Source organism: Nannobrachium achirus (genome assembly GCF_963921795.1).
Source record: "Nannobrachium achirus genome assembly, chromosome: 11".
Classification (NCBI taxonomy): Eukaryota; Metazoa; Chordata; class Actinopteri; order Myctophiformes; family Myctophidae; genus Nannobrachium; species Nannobrachium achirus.
The window spans coordinates 23,583,917-23,599,152 of NC_137820.1; the positions used below are offsets into that span (position 1 = coordinate 23,583,917).

At 40.9% G+C, this 15,236-nt stretch overlaps 1 protein-coding gene across 1 annotated transcript; it reads left to right on the top strand.

The window, feature by feature from the left end:
• The first annotated feature begins 454 nt into the window (after window positions 1–454).
• Window positions 455–14,991, top strand: LOC308294052 (NAD-dependent protein deacetylase sirtuin-3). Its single transcript, XM_080736761.1, has 8 exons — window positions 455–670; window positions 10,088–10,301; window positions 11,153–11,371; window positions 11,522–11,754; window positions 12,787–12,887; window positions 12,993–13,154; window positions 13,825–14,037; window positions 14,548–14,991. The coding sequence occupies exons 2-8, from the start codon at window positions 10,096–10,098 to the stop codon at window positions 14,752–14,754; spliced, it is 1,341 nt and encodes a 446-aa protein (XP_080592887.1). The 5' UTR covers window positions 455–670; window positions 10,088–10,095; the 3' UTR covers window positions 14,755–14,991.
• The last annotated feature ends 245 nt before the right edge of the window (window positions 14,992–15,236 follow it).

The following is a 15,236-nucleotide window of genomic DNA, read 5'->3' on the forward strand; positions in this document are numbered from 1 at the left end:
GACATATTGCGCTTACAATACAGACTTTGAGTAAAAAAGGGAAGAAAATAAATTGAGAAAAAACGGACCCCAATTTAAACAAGCCCAAAAGCTTTCTTGTAGCGTTTATCCTTTTAGTTGACCTTGCATCAGTCCTGTAACTTTTCCTAAGTAAACTTCTAATAATCAATCAATCAATCAATCAATCAATCAATCAATCAATCAACCAACCAATCAATCCCTATATGCATGCATTATAATGAGTAAAATGTGAAAAATATGAACATTGAACTTGAATACGTATTAATGGTTATTTTGGCGGGATGGGAACACAAAGATGCGAGTCTAAATGGGGCAAAAAACACGGGGCAATTTTCCCGCACTGAAAGTGGAAGTGACGTCATCCATGCTCCCGATTCCTCCTCCCGCACAGCTGAGATGTTGTTGCCTGAATGTCTGTGTTGACACACCAGAAGAAATAACACGTTTACCCAAGTTCATTTGATGCGGAGTTGATCGTTTCGTCTCGATTAGAAGTCGTGGATGTGGTCGAGGCGGCACTAGGCGATCTTATTGATGTAGAACACGCTCGTGGTTCCAACAAGTTTGCTGTCTGTCTGCCTGTGTCTGCCTGGCTGTCTGCCCCGTCGTCTGGTCAGCTTTTCAAAAGTTCCGCCGTCTGGACAGACAGGTAGTGATGATGGGTGATGTCGTGTTACTGTTTGTATGTGTGGGGAAGAATGAGCATTATAGATGGGCATTTCGTTATGTGGTGGACTGGTGTGGTCACTGTGGGGGTCGGGTTAGACACAGTTCATGGCATGTGTCATCATCATGGTCACTGTGTGTGTGTGTGTGTGTGTGTGTGTGTGTGTGTGTGTGTGTGTGTGTGTGGATTTGTAAGATTTTCTAGAGTACCAGGCTGGCGTTATAATAATCTCAACAATCTTACTGAAACGCTATCATATATAATTTATTTACATTCTATATCATATGAATCCAAGCCTGTAAAATAACAGTTGGTTTAAAACCTATTGAGCTGAGCTTGATACTATGTAAGCATAGCACTAGAACAGCTACAACTAATAACATTAACATCAATAATGGATGTTAGATTTAGGTGGGCCATGTGGTTATTATACACTGTTGCCTCACACAGCAAGAAGGTCCTGATCTTGAAACAGAGTCTGGGATCTTTTTGTGTGGACTGGAGAGGAATGATACCCTGGAGAGTAGGGCTGCCTGTCACACAATTACTTGAAGATCAATTGCCACCAGGGATGTAGTGGGGGGGGGGGGGGGGACACAGGGGTACGGAGTGCCCACACTTCTCTCAAGTCAAGTCAGTTGATATTATATTTTCAGGCCGTTCTGACCCAGCAATTGGTTGAAATAGGCTCGCCAGCCGTGCTGAAATTTGCATGACTAACAGCAGATGGTAATATAAGATTTGAAAATGGATGAATTAATTGGAAATATCAGTTGCTTGCGGAGCTATTTTGCATGAGAAGTTTGGCTGATGATCCGGTCATCAAATTATTGGTTGAGAACCACTGGTCTAAGGCTATTTCTGCCGCCGCGCAGACCCGTTTTAAGCCAGCGAAAACGTTATGTGCGTGCACGCGCGGGGAGTGCCCACACTTCCAAATTTAGCACTACAACACTGATTGCCACCAAAATAATTGTGAATGATTTAATTGGGTGTTTGGCATTTAACATTTAAACATACAATTTACATTTGTTTGCCTTTGAGCTTTGTATACAAAAATTGCACTGGGCAAAATATTTTGATTATCCCAAATATAATTGTGATTATCTCAAATAATTGTGAATGATCAGGTGATTATGTATTGTGTAATTTGTGACAGGCCTAGTGGTGTTCTCCCATTTTTCATGTGGGTCTGCAGGTGCTTCGGTTATAGTCGGAGGCCTAAAGCCGGCATCATAGTCGCCTGGGCGGTGGAAGGCTTTACACCGCGGTGTAGTCTTTTCGAGTCTTTTTGAGTCATGAAACTACAACGTTACATCATTCCTCGCGGTGGAGAGCTTTACACCGCAAGTCCCAACACATCTCTCTGTTTTTACTATCAGACAGACAGGCTCTACACCCCGTTCACTGATTGGTCTATCTAGACCAGTCAGTCACGGTGTACAGGACTCCACCGTGAGTGACTATGATGTCCTGCACTTATTTTCTGACTTGAGGTGGAAAGCTTTCCACCTCAAATTTGCGGTGGATAGCTCTCCACCGTACACTCTGATACGGGCTTAAGGGAGATGACATGGTAATCTCGCGCTAATTAGTCTAAAAGCGCGAAATTTTGCACAGATGTAGCTCAGAGCATGCTCTAATGATTTAGCTAGGGCGCCCGAGTCGGCGACATTCGGGGTCGCCACAGCGGCCAAATCAAGTTGGGCTCCCATCGACTTTCTATACAGCAGGAAAATACCCAGAAAAACACTTTTTTTCTGGGTATTTAAGTTGGATTTGAGGGGTCTAACTAGGGGTTTGTAATGACGCTGAATCCATTGCAAGCATTTGTTTTGCACAAAAAACATTCCTTGGGCTACAAATGGCCCAAGAAAACGATGGTTTAGTGATGAAAAGTGATGAGTCATCACTTTTCAGAGTTTTTTGGGTGTTTTCTGGAGCTGTGGCGACCCCGAAAGTCGCCGACTCGGGCGCCCTAGCTAAATCATTAGAGCATGCCTTGGGCTACATCTGTGCAAAATTTGGCGCTTTTAGACTGATTAGCACGAGAAAAAAAAACCTAAGGCCTCCGACTAACATGAATGCTCACCCATACATGCATTGTTTTCTGATGCCATTTCTAGCCCAAGGAATGTTTTTTGTGCAAAACAAATGCTTGCAATGGATTCAGCATGATGACAAACCCCTAGTTAGACCCCTCAGATCCTACTTAAATACCCAGAAAAAAAATGTTTTTCTGGGTATTTTCCTCCTGTATAGAAAGTCAATGGGAGCCCAACTTGATTTGGCCGCTGTGGCGACCCCGAAGGTCGCCAACTCGGGCGCCCTAGCTAGGAAGAACCTCTATCCTAAATAGTTTGGAATTTTCTAATCCTACATTTTTTTTTTAAACAATGGGGTAAATCTCTGGAGTCATCAGGGGTGTCACAAGGGGGAGGGGGGGAAAGTGTGGCCTTAATTATGTTATACTTTAACTATTGAAAAATAGCAGATAAACAAGCTCACAGCACGTCGCCGAGTGCCGTGCTGCGAGCTTGTAGATCTGCTATTTATAAGTCGTGAAAGTTTGTGCAAATCTTTGAATATATGTATTTTTTAAGCAAACATTTGTAACTAAAAATTTGATTCTGGGGGGGTCCCTGGAACTAAATATATTGAGATAGGGGGTACGCAGCCAAATATCATTTTGTGGGTCCTTCATATGAAAAATTGAGCACCACTGACATGAAATGTGAAATATTCAAAGACTTTCACAATTTTAAAAACATAGCAGATCTACAAGCTCGCAGCGCGGCACTCTTGTATATCTGCTATTTTTCAATAGTTAAAGCATAATGCGTTCCCAGTCTAAATGGGTTAAACCCCCTCACCCTATGAAGAACATTCATGGGGTGCGTGTGTCCACATTCACAGTGAATCCTTGTATGCAGGGCCCAGCATTTGGCGCCCCTTGGAGTCATCAAGGCGCTCTGATTTGAGGAGTGCACCTTTCTAGTCAACGAAGGTCTTTAAAGGGTTCACCCCCAAAATGAAAAATGTCTATCGATTACTCACCAAAGGAGAGTTGAGGAATTGAATTCAGGGATTCAGGGATCTTTGTTTGTTTTTGTCTCATATCTAAGCCAATAATTTGAGGACTCTTTGTGTCTCCATAGGGAACAGAGCTGACTTTTTGTGTGTCTATAGGGAACCACAGCTGTTCATCAAATTATTGGTTTAGGAATGTGACAAAAACTAAAACATCCTTGAATTCAAATCTCCACAGGGTGAGTAATCAGTAATCGATAGACAAAAGTAATTTTTTGGGTGAACTATCCCTTTAAATTGTGAAAAGCAGCAAACTCTCATAAGTGGTGTAGGGTTAAATCAAAATGGAGTTCATGTGCAAGTTAACTGTCAGTAGCCCGCAGCCGGGGGCAGCCTCCTGAAATAACTGGTATATGAACCTAATGCTCTTTTCATCTGTAATGTTATTTGATTTCAGCAGATGGCAGTATAGGCTCACTTGTTATTTACTCAATATCCTGGGCTAGGTGCACCATGTAATAAATCAAATGAACTGTACTGCATATAGCTATTATTTAGCATTTAATGATATGGAAAGTTATTGTCTCCTTGTGCACACACACCACATTCCCAATAGGCCGAGGAAGAAATGCCACTTAAACTTTCTCAAATCAGCCTAATGGTGGCGCTATAACAGGCCGATTTGTGTTTGTTTTTCCTATAACTCCACTGATCTGTGTAAAACGTTTTATGCACACCCCCTAGAGGCCAAAGAATCAACCTTTTATAAGGCCACCAGGAGGCTGACTTATGTAAAAAGAATGTGTGTGTATATATATATATATATATATATATATATATATTACTCCTTCAGATTTTATCCAAATATCACGCAAATGCCAATGCCACCCTTTTCACATTGGCCTGTTATAGCGCCACCAGCAGGTCGACTGCTCATGTTTGGAACAAAATGCTTCAAATCATGCATGCAGTGTCTGATCGCCATGAAAGGCCGAAGAAGACATGGCACCCTTTTCACATTGGCCTATTATAGCGCCACCAGGATGTCACAATAACATACCTGACCTGGCGGAGACCTGTGCTCGGAAGAGCACTGCTTCTACTTTTGTTATAGGCCCCTCATGTGTCTATGCATGATTTGTGCAACAATGGGAAAAGTACATTGAGCATTGATGTGGCTACATAATATATTGGTGTCGGCACAAAAAACTAACAAAATAATATCTATGTTGCAGACACAGTGGTGCTTGACCAAAGACAAATCTAGAAGGTAAAAAGGAAATGACTGGCAGCAACTCCAGATTTTGTGGCTGTTTTTTTTTTCATCAACAAGTTGGCCATTCAAAAAACTATTTTTTTTCCTCTTCGTACTTTAACTAGGCTAATGTAGGCCTTTTCATTATATAATCTCTGATAAATATCAATTTTTAATGTATATTAAGTTGTAAATTGTTTAACCTAATATTTAATTGGTGTACACAACACTGGCGCAAAATGGATCTGTGTTTTTTGTTTTGTTTTCCCTATGTTCCAAATAATCAATATGCAGTCCAGAGGATCATTTTGGCTGTTCTCTAGAAGGGTAACTCTGGACAAGTGTCATTATTAATAATAGCCATATTTATGTAGCCTAGTTCCAGACCCTGAATCGCTAGCCACACCCCTTTAAATTAAACAAAATGTCAATTCAGGCTGAGTGTCAGGCTAATATTTATGGTCATGTAAGATCCTTCTCGAACAATTAGAATATTGTGTGAAAAAGCATTGCAGATGCCATAGCACCCCAAATCATAACCGACTTCGGAAACTTCCCACTGGACTTCAAGCAACTCTGACTTCAGAAGGTTGACATTTCTCTATTATAAATCATTGTTTTGAGTGTGCTTGTGTAATATTTTGAAATATGTACTTTTGATATTCATGATCTGTATGCCATAAAAATTCAAAAAAGGTTTGGAATAATTCACTGAATGTCCAATGTATCTAGAATATATGAACGTTTCAAGAAACATATGAAGGTTTCAAGAAAATTTACTTTTAAACAATATTCAAAAGTTTCGAGAAGGATCTGTATATGCATTTTTGTAGAAAAACATAAATCGAGCTATCAATCAATCAAACGGAGGCAACAAGTTTCTCCACCACTCCCCTTCCCTACTGTTTGAGCAAACAATATACCAACACAAATTAGGACTAGCTGCTTTGTACCAATTGAGAGGCCAACAAAGATACAACACGGAGTGATATGTCATTAGTGAACGGGTGGGGCGAGAGAAGAGGGGCTCTGGCCTCTCCAAATGTAATGAAGAGGTCTCCATGGTGACCAGCCTGCCAGTTGCAGTCCTTGCATAGGGGGGCAGCAGAGATCAAATACTGCTTAAGAACCAACCTGCTCTTAAGTGGAGGGTTAAATGTCCTTTGGGGGAAAGCCCTCATTAAAGCCTAATTTATATTTGTCTTGTCACGTTCCTCATTTAATGATCTGTTATGTTATTTCTGTTGAGCTGATACATTTGTCCTAAGCATAATATCATGTCCAAATATTCTCTCCGATGCATTTCATATCCAACACCTTAATATTATTCTTATTGTTGACCAATGTCATACAAGTTCTATCTTTTTTTTTCTTCTTTTTTTGCTAATAGTTTCCAGATAGAATAGATCCATTTTATTTTATTATTACACAGTTGATTCTTGGATGTCATAAACGTGACATCCAAGATTAGTAGGAAGGAAAAACTTTTCCTAGTTACTTTTCCTAGAACACAACTATGGTGGAGGAAATGTTTGTGTACTGAAGAGTATTAAAAATACTTTCTTCTGCACTGGTACAACATGCAGTAGCTGCAAATCTGACCAATGTAAATCAAAATCAAACCAATCCTATATTAAATTTTCTTGTGGGTGGAGAGTGGACAGTGAGCATCTCAAATGTAACATGCCCATATATGGAGACTATTCTGCTGATGATGTCACAAACTGACATCGTTCTGTGATGTCACAAACTCAGCGAACAAACTGTATCAGTGGGGCATGAAATAGCAAGCCTGTTTTATCTATGGCTTCATCTTTCATTTAGGATTTTAAATATTCATATTCCGTTTTGCCTTAACGGTTACCATAAATTACTAAGAACTTCTGTTTGAATTTAACTTCAAATAAATAAACCAGTAAGACGCCTAAAGGCGAAAAGCACTGTGATGTCACCTGTGATGTCACAATGATAATAATGCCTATGATGTAATTTTGAAGCAATTGTAAAATGCACATAGAATCATTTTCGATTTTCTTTTATAAAAAATAAAAAAAATCAAGTAGGTTTATGGGCCTTGTTCAATGAACCACATCTGTGTTGTGTTCTGACACCTATACTTTTCAATGAGGGATCTGGTGTTATGTGTGGTTATAATGGTGGACACTTTTGGTTAGGGAGGTGTTTTGGTCTCTGCTTCTAGTTGTAAAAGGATTAGCCAACTAAGAGACTGGCTTTGGTGGGTGGTTGTGAACACTGAGGAGGTGCTCAGTGTTGTGGGACAGCTGTAATTAGATTACTGTAACCCTCATATGAGGGGCCTGCACCCGTGGTGGTCCAACGCTGTGGCAGGGAGCTTGGGGACCAAATTTGGATTCAGCCTTTTAGACCAGGGGAGAGGTCTTCTGAAAGGCCTGCCAAGGGGAGGGTTCTCAAATCCTTTTGAGACCTTTTGTCATTTAGACGGGGATTTATTTGTCATTAGGGATCAATCACTGGATCAGAGCAACATCATTCATGTTGCATAATCACTGAGCCTCAAGGTATATTGAAAATATAAAATGTGTGTATGTTGTATTTGTGTGTGTGTGTGTGTGTGTGTGTGTGTGTGTGTGTGTGTGTGTGTGTGTGTGTGTGTGTATATATATATATATATATATATATATATATATCTTACAAAAGCAGAGAATATGTACATTGTACATGTACTTTATATAATATAATATATGCATCCACCTGACATCGAAGACTGAGAAGAATACTGATCATAAGCATCCAACCAACTAGCTTCCTGTTCAAATTGTTTCTGAATTGACGCTCGGTTTGTCATCAGCATCCAGCTCGGATTTCCTGTTAATTTGTTGCTGAAAATGGCGTTCAGTTTATCATCATCTGGAGCTGTGGTTCTGCTGGTTCATAATTTCCCCGTGCTGCACTTATGCCAGACTGCTCATTCCGTTACTGACAGCCTGTTGCTAGCCTCCTCACCATGGTTTCCTACAACCACAGTGACCATGTTGGTTTTTAACATCCCCTTTTGGAGTTAAGCCCCCGTGTTCAAGCAAGTTAAGTCTCTCTTTAGCAGTGGACAACTATTCTCCCTCCCTCACAAGTGAAACTGATGTAAGGCTGACCCCCTGAGCATGCATCAGCTGGACATTACTATTCATGTCCCACTTGAGTTGTCGCTCTGTGTCCTTCCTTTTTGCTTTTTTATTTATTTATTACGATACCTCAATGTGGGGGCAGAGAAGATTTAAGACAAACTTATGCTTCTTCGCATGACCTTATCGCTCGCTGAAAATTGTGGATGTTCAGTTGAAAATCTGTTATTTTGGTATTCTTCCTGCAATTATCTCTCACAAATACTTTTGAGTTTTTGTCGGAATTGCAAGGGAACATTTTTTTAATTTTAAATGTTCTGAAAAAACTATTCAGAGGCTTTAATTCCGTGGTAGAAATGGGCTTCCATAGATATTTGTCCCAAATTGTGCCATGGTGTTTGCATTTGTATATGGCATTGCATTGAAACGTGTGAGTTTCTGCTCTGTATATACTCATCATTCATTTTTATCTTCTCATACAAAGAAGAGAATATAAAAATGATGTAAAGTGTCTGTTACTTTTGACCGTGTAGCTTAACTTTTGTATACAGGCTTCTACTGCTATTGAAATGCTTTCAGTGGTGTGACCATGTCAGATGATTGGATTGGGATCTTCTACACTGCACCATCTGTGTTGGACCTTAATAACTGGCCCGGTGATTTATTGCCTGTACTCAGCAGTGTCTTTTTGAAGGAAGGACAGACAAAAGCCTTGACTCACCACCCCCTGCTGTTTTTAATAGTTCTGGTGTGTGTGCGTGTGTGGGTGTGTGTGTGGGGAGTGTTAATGTAAAGGCATCAGCCTTTTAGGAGGCAGTGTGAAAGAAGATTGAGCGCCTAAAATCAAATAAGTTTAATGTTTTTTTTTCTCTCAAAACATTCAAAAGGATCTGAGACAAATCACACTTTGTGCCAATTTCCCAAACCAAGTTTTTCTCTTAATGTTGCAGCTGCAGAAAAAGGCTTTTATTCACAGACTCCTAGTTTTAATTTCTCTAAATATCCCAGGAGGTAGTATTTTATTGTTTGTTGTTCAAGTAATGTCTGTAAAGCCTCCGGTCTCCTCCTCTCGAAGACGATAAGGTGATGCAGAAAAGCTTGTCTTATCTCTTTTCCTTTGCGCTGAAGCTGTCATGTTTTATGGGTAGTAGCTCTTTTGTTTCCTTGTTCGTTCTCTCTCTCTCTCTCGCTGATCACTAAAACTCATTCCTCATGGAAGTTGTTTGAAGGGCTAGAATAGGAAAAAGGACCCCCCCTTCCCTCACCATCCTTCTCTTCTCACTTCTCCTCCTCTGTCCCCTCTTTATTGAATCTTGCCTCTGTATCATTTATCTCCACATACACCCCCCCCCCCCCTTCTCCCTTGCTCCTCAGTTTGAGGGGGCCTTTTGGGGGCACCCTCTTTTCTCCCCCAGCTGGGTTTGTTGACACACAGTCAATCTAGGGCTCTCTTTCACCACTGTCTGCTGCTACCCCTCTTTTTAACTCACCCCCACCCCCCTTAATTCTGCTCCTCTCTTTTCCCTGAACAGTAAAGCTGCCACAGCTGTGGACTGTATTAGCATAGCTGCTGAGGAGGGGAGGGGAGGGGGGGGGGGGTGCTAAATATATTAGGGCCATTACCTTTTGTTCAAGCACTGACAGTTTTAAGACGTTTCAGCTTTTCACCGTGCAAAGGGGAAGGACATAATAGAATGTCATGATGATTTCATTGTAACAGCTTTTTAAATATGGGTCAGAATGCGAGGAAGGAAGGATGGGGGGGGGGGGGGGGGGGGGGGGGGGCATGTTTCCATTGTCAAAAAAGTAGTGAATATCTAATTAGCCTAGAAGAAAAACAAAGTCATTTATAAGCTTTTGCATTTTTTGGAAGCTTTTGCATTATTCGATGTTCAAATAGAATACAAAAATGTAATTAATGACTAATGGTACAATGATGAGGAGACTTTATGGAGAGGAGAATTTTAAATCTGTTTAGTCGGAGGGATTTGATGTTTTTCTTGGTGTCAACAGGTGGTGGAATGAGCAAGTCCAGGTCCACTGGGGATAAAAAGTCTTCACGTCCCGCTGTCACCAGGATCACCCGCAGTTCCATCACCCCCCAGGCCAGGAGCCAGGACCCTGGGCCTGGCCTGTACGGAAAACAACGCAGGACGCAGACTGACTCTGCTCTGGCCCAGGACCTTAGTTTGATGAGTGTGAGTGGACAGGACATTCTGTCTGCAAGGTAAGCCTACACATACAGTATGTGCACTTGTATGTTTTGTGCATATGATCATTGTCAATAAATGTCAAACAAATAAGTCCAAATATTGTTCATCTTTTCCTGTGCTCTGACTGAGGAACCCTCTTCCACTCATTCTGACTGTAGATCTAAGATAACTAATGATAATATAGCATAAATGTTGTCTTTGCTAAACTTATCCCACCATAATTTTTGCTGCTTTTACCTGTATGGGTGAGCAACAAATAAACCCCTCTTGATTCTAAATTACTTACCAGGACTATATATTGGCACTATCTGCGTTGTTTGTGGTCGTTTACAGACCCGTTTCCAGTGAATGGAATGGCTACTTGTGATTTCTCGCTAAGGATGGAATAGCAAGGATGCATAAGCAACAGATAAAGATAATCAATTCATATTTGGACATGCCCAGGTCACTGTACAACCCGAAGGTGCTTCCAAAACATAATATGGCTAGTCTGAACTACGGTAATAAAAAGCAATGTTCAAACTTTCTCCATTTGTGAAAGGACAGCCAGTAAAGGGCATGTAGTTGTTAAAAATCCTTTATTGAAGCATAGGCAAACGTGTTTCGCCTCACAAAAGTCTTCATCTACACACACACAGACTCTGATGAAGAGTCTTGTGAGATTGAAAGGCGTCACGTCAGTTTGCTTTTGTTCGTTTATATACAATCATCCTCGAATCGCACATGACCTACTTTTGTTACCCAGTGCAGCACTTTCCTTTTGGTCTTCTATGCAGCACTTTCCTTTTGGTCTTCTATGCAGCACTTTCCTTTTGGTCTTCTACACTTCTTGTATTGTATGGTCTGTTCTTGGCTCTGTCTTCAGTGAAGGAAATATGTCCAAGTGTAGCAGTGACCCTACAAAGGCAAGTCAGCCCTCTGGACCTACATCGACTCAGGGCTGTCCAACTGGGCCTGCGGTCAAACCATCCTCCCGGGGCGGTCTGGCATCTGTGGTTCGACTAGTGAAGTTGGGGCGCTGTAAGAATATAGTGGTGGTGTCTGGGGCCGGGATCAGCACGGCCAGTGGGATCCCAGACTTCAGGTAAGTCTCTTGAGTTTCGGTTTTCAGATTTTTTTCCCTACTGTTTTGTATTGTCTGTATGCATGATTCTTTGTTGTTGTTGTTGTACCATTTCTCTCCATACCAACCTATAAATGTTCTGTACGTATGTTTGATTTCACCCACTTAAAGAACGCCAGGAACAGGGCTGTATGCTAACCTGAAGAAGTACAACATCCCTTATCCAGAAGCTGTCTTCAACATTGACTACTTCTCTGATGACCCGCAACCTTTCTTCTCGTTGGCCAAGGAGCTGTATCCTGGTAGTCATCGGCCCAATTACATCCACTATTTCATCCGCATGCTGCATCACAAGGGCCTGCTTCTCAGGATGTACACCCAGAACATTGATGGTCTAGAGAAAAGTGAGTGGGGGCTATTAAACTTGAACCCTAGCCGTCCCTATTCAGGGGCGAACTTTCAATGAAAATGGCAGATCTACAAGCTCACAACGTGTTGTGTTGCGACATGTTGTGAGCTTGTAGATTGCCTATTTTTTAGATTTGGTGGAGAGGGAAATACTAGCAGATGGGGATATATGATTCACTCAACTCATAATTTGATATGATCATAATTGGTCCACAATATGATTTTCTCACTATTTATTTCTCCCACACATTATTCCAGACAAATTATGATTATTAGAATTATTTGTCGGACAGAAACGTATTTTTTCTATATGAAATGAAAGAATGGTACGTTTGTTATGTTTATTGTATACTTAGTTGTACGACAGTGTCACACCTAGAAAATGGATCTACAAGCTCACAACGTGTCGCAATGCAACCCATTGTGAACTTGTAGATCTGCTGTCTACCGTTCTTTTTTTTTTTTTTTTTTTTTGGCGACACCAGTGGTGGTCATGTGATCTCTTATAACTGCAATTCCCAGAAGTGAAGTCCATTTGAAACTAAACAGTCTCTCCTCAAAACAAACACAGCATGGTTTTGAACTGCGGGGAGCTGTCCAAGTCTGAGGACGGATGTGCTGCTACACCAAAAACAAAAACATCTAACAGTTGGAACATGTATTCACTGTCATATGTAAACTGTGCATACAATGCGCTGTTCACAATTTTACCACTAAAGACTAGTTTATACTCGTAGTATAAGGATGTTGCATTCCCAAAGACAAATGAGTGTGCGCAGTGAACAAACGAACGACGGCATCAGTCTTTCCAATTCACAGATATGAAACTTCACATATTTGTATCAATAATGAACTGTCTCGCGATGCATTGTTACATTTCTACTAGGGGACCCCGTTCAACTAAGTATAGGGTTTAAGTGGTTATGGGCAAAGATGTATGATGTTACTTCTAATCTGACTGACACAATGAAATGCTCAAGGTTATGTCGCTAATTTCCTCTCATTACCTGTTGATCTTTTCCCCCCAGTGTGTGGCATCCCAGAGGACAAGCTTGTAGAGGCTCATGGTAGTTTTGACACAGCTGCCTGTCATCTGTGTTACACGCCATACCCTGCTGAGGAGGCTAAGGTGAGGCCTGGCTCCGCTCGTCAACCCAACAAACCTTTTACAAATGACCAGGGGCTCAATGTGCGTGATGATGACGAATCTTTCCTTAATTGTCTGGTTTTACAGCATGCCATCATGAACGACCGTGTCCCCACGTGTTCATTCTGCGCTGGGACAGTCAAGCCTAATGTGGTGTTTTTTGGAGAGGACCTTCCCGAGAAGTACTTCCTGCACGCTAAAGACTTTGCCAAAGCCGACCTACTAATCATCATGGGCACATCCTTACAGGTTAATGTCCGTCCTTTTATTTATAGGATTTTGAGATTCAAAGAACATGAATGTAACAACATAGTTAATTAAACAAATCGATTTTTAATTGATTATAAAAAATAATAATCGTTTTTATTCATGAATATAATCTTGAGGGATTATTTATTTGGTGTCATTTTAGGTAAAAAAATAGAAGATCTACAAGCTCAAGGGTGAGCTTGCAATGTAGATCGGTTAATTTCACAATTTCTTTAGTCGACTATGAAACAATCAATTAGAATGTTTTCGTCAATTATTATTCAATGAATCAAAAAAAGTAAGCGATTGTATAATCGCTAAGAAAATAATGAATAGCTATAGCATTACATCAGTGGTTTTCAACCAGTCCACCAGTGGTCCTTGAGGGGATTCCAGGTGGTCCCCAGCTAAATGATGGAGAGTTAGTAACCAAATGGACCCTTATAGATAAGGGACCCTTATGGGTCCATTTGGTTTCATTTTGCACTCTCAAAAGTTAAAGAAGTTATGTAGAAGTCTAAACATTTAGAGAAGAATGTCATCTCAAATGGTGGTCCGTGTCTCAAATGCTGAATGAATAATGGAACTTGATATGAAAAGTGTTGAAAACCACTGCATTACATGAATGTCAGATTCGGTCTCCCAAAACCATAACAAAAATGTTTTATAGATTGAGCCATTTGCAAGCCTGGTGAACACGGTGAAGTCTACAGTGCCGCGTCTGCTCCTGAACCGTCACGCCGTGGGCCCCTTTGAGAGAGTGCCCCTGCGGCGAGCAGACCACATGGAACTGGGCGACTTGGTGGATACAGTCAGGAGGTTCGCCGAAATGCTCGGATGGCACAATGAGATCGAAGAGCAGATGAGCAACCAGGGACATCCGGTAGATTTCATCTTCATCTCTTACCTCTAATAAAATCTATTGTAGTGTTTAGTACTCTATTTCAGTGGTCCTCAACCTGTGAGTCGGGGTCCCCACATCACATGATTGGGGGGGGACATTTTAGGACTTTTAAGACCTTTTCTAATACCTAAAAAAAAAAAAAGACCATTACTGCATCAAAAGTAATCAACAAACTATATTATAAAAAATGGTCAAACATTGTCCAAATTGTCAAATAAGGGGGGGGCAAATATTGTGAAAATAAAATAGCTGAACTACAAGGCGTTGTGAGCTTGTACATCGCTAAAAACACGATGTACAAGCTTGTACACTCAAAAAGTATTAATTTGGTGGGTCCCCAGTTCAAATATGATTATTTTGGGGGGTCGTGGCCTGAAAAGTTGAGAACCACTGCTCTATTTGTCAAGCTTACTTAATGAATAATAAAGTCACTTTTTTCTAGATTGTCAAATATGTTTTGTGACTGGGACAATATTGTTCCCTTGGCAGAGCAACTCTATCTTGGTAAGCAGTGGTCCTTTGGGGAGTGAACAGATGCCATTCCAGTGTGAATCCAGTGGTCCGGGAAGGACAGAGGCCTCCACTCAAACGTCTCCTAAGTCCAGACCAGGACCTCAAAGTCCAACTACCAGTTGCAGTGAGACCGATTCTGAGACGGACTGCAAGAGCTCCACGTCATCTAACCCAAGCAACTGAGAATACGTTTCACCACTCAGTTCAGAAGACATTGGGAGAGGTGGTGTATCCTCTTGAGAGTTCCAAGTGTTTTAACCTGTATATTTTATGTAATTGTCATAGTTGAGCTTTCTAAGATTGACAAAGAGGATTACATGGGTAGTGGGTACGCATGTATGCGCCAGTCTTTGCCTGCATGTAGGAGTACGCAAGCATGTGTATATTTCAGTTCTGAACAGATCATTTGTTTTTATAACAGTACAGCACTTCATTGTCATAGTAAAGGAAATATATTTAATAAAGTTATTTCGCTATTTGACTTCTTCAGTCTTGTTTATGCCAGTGTTTCTAAACCTTTTGGGCCAGTGACCCCTATCCACACCCAATTACAATGTAAGGTATTATTTTTGAAACACTAGTTTATGCAGTATTTGTTTCTGCCCTCCTCCCAAAGACAAAACAAAACAAAGTTCTTTTCCAGTTTTAATAACTTTGCAATAGAA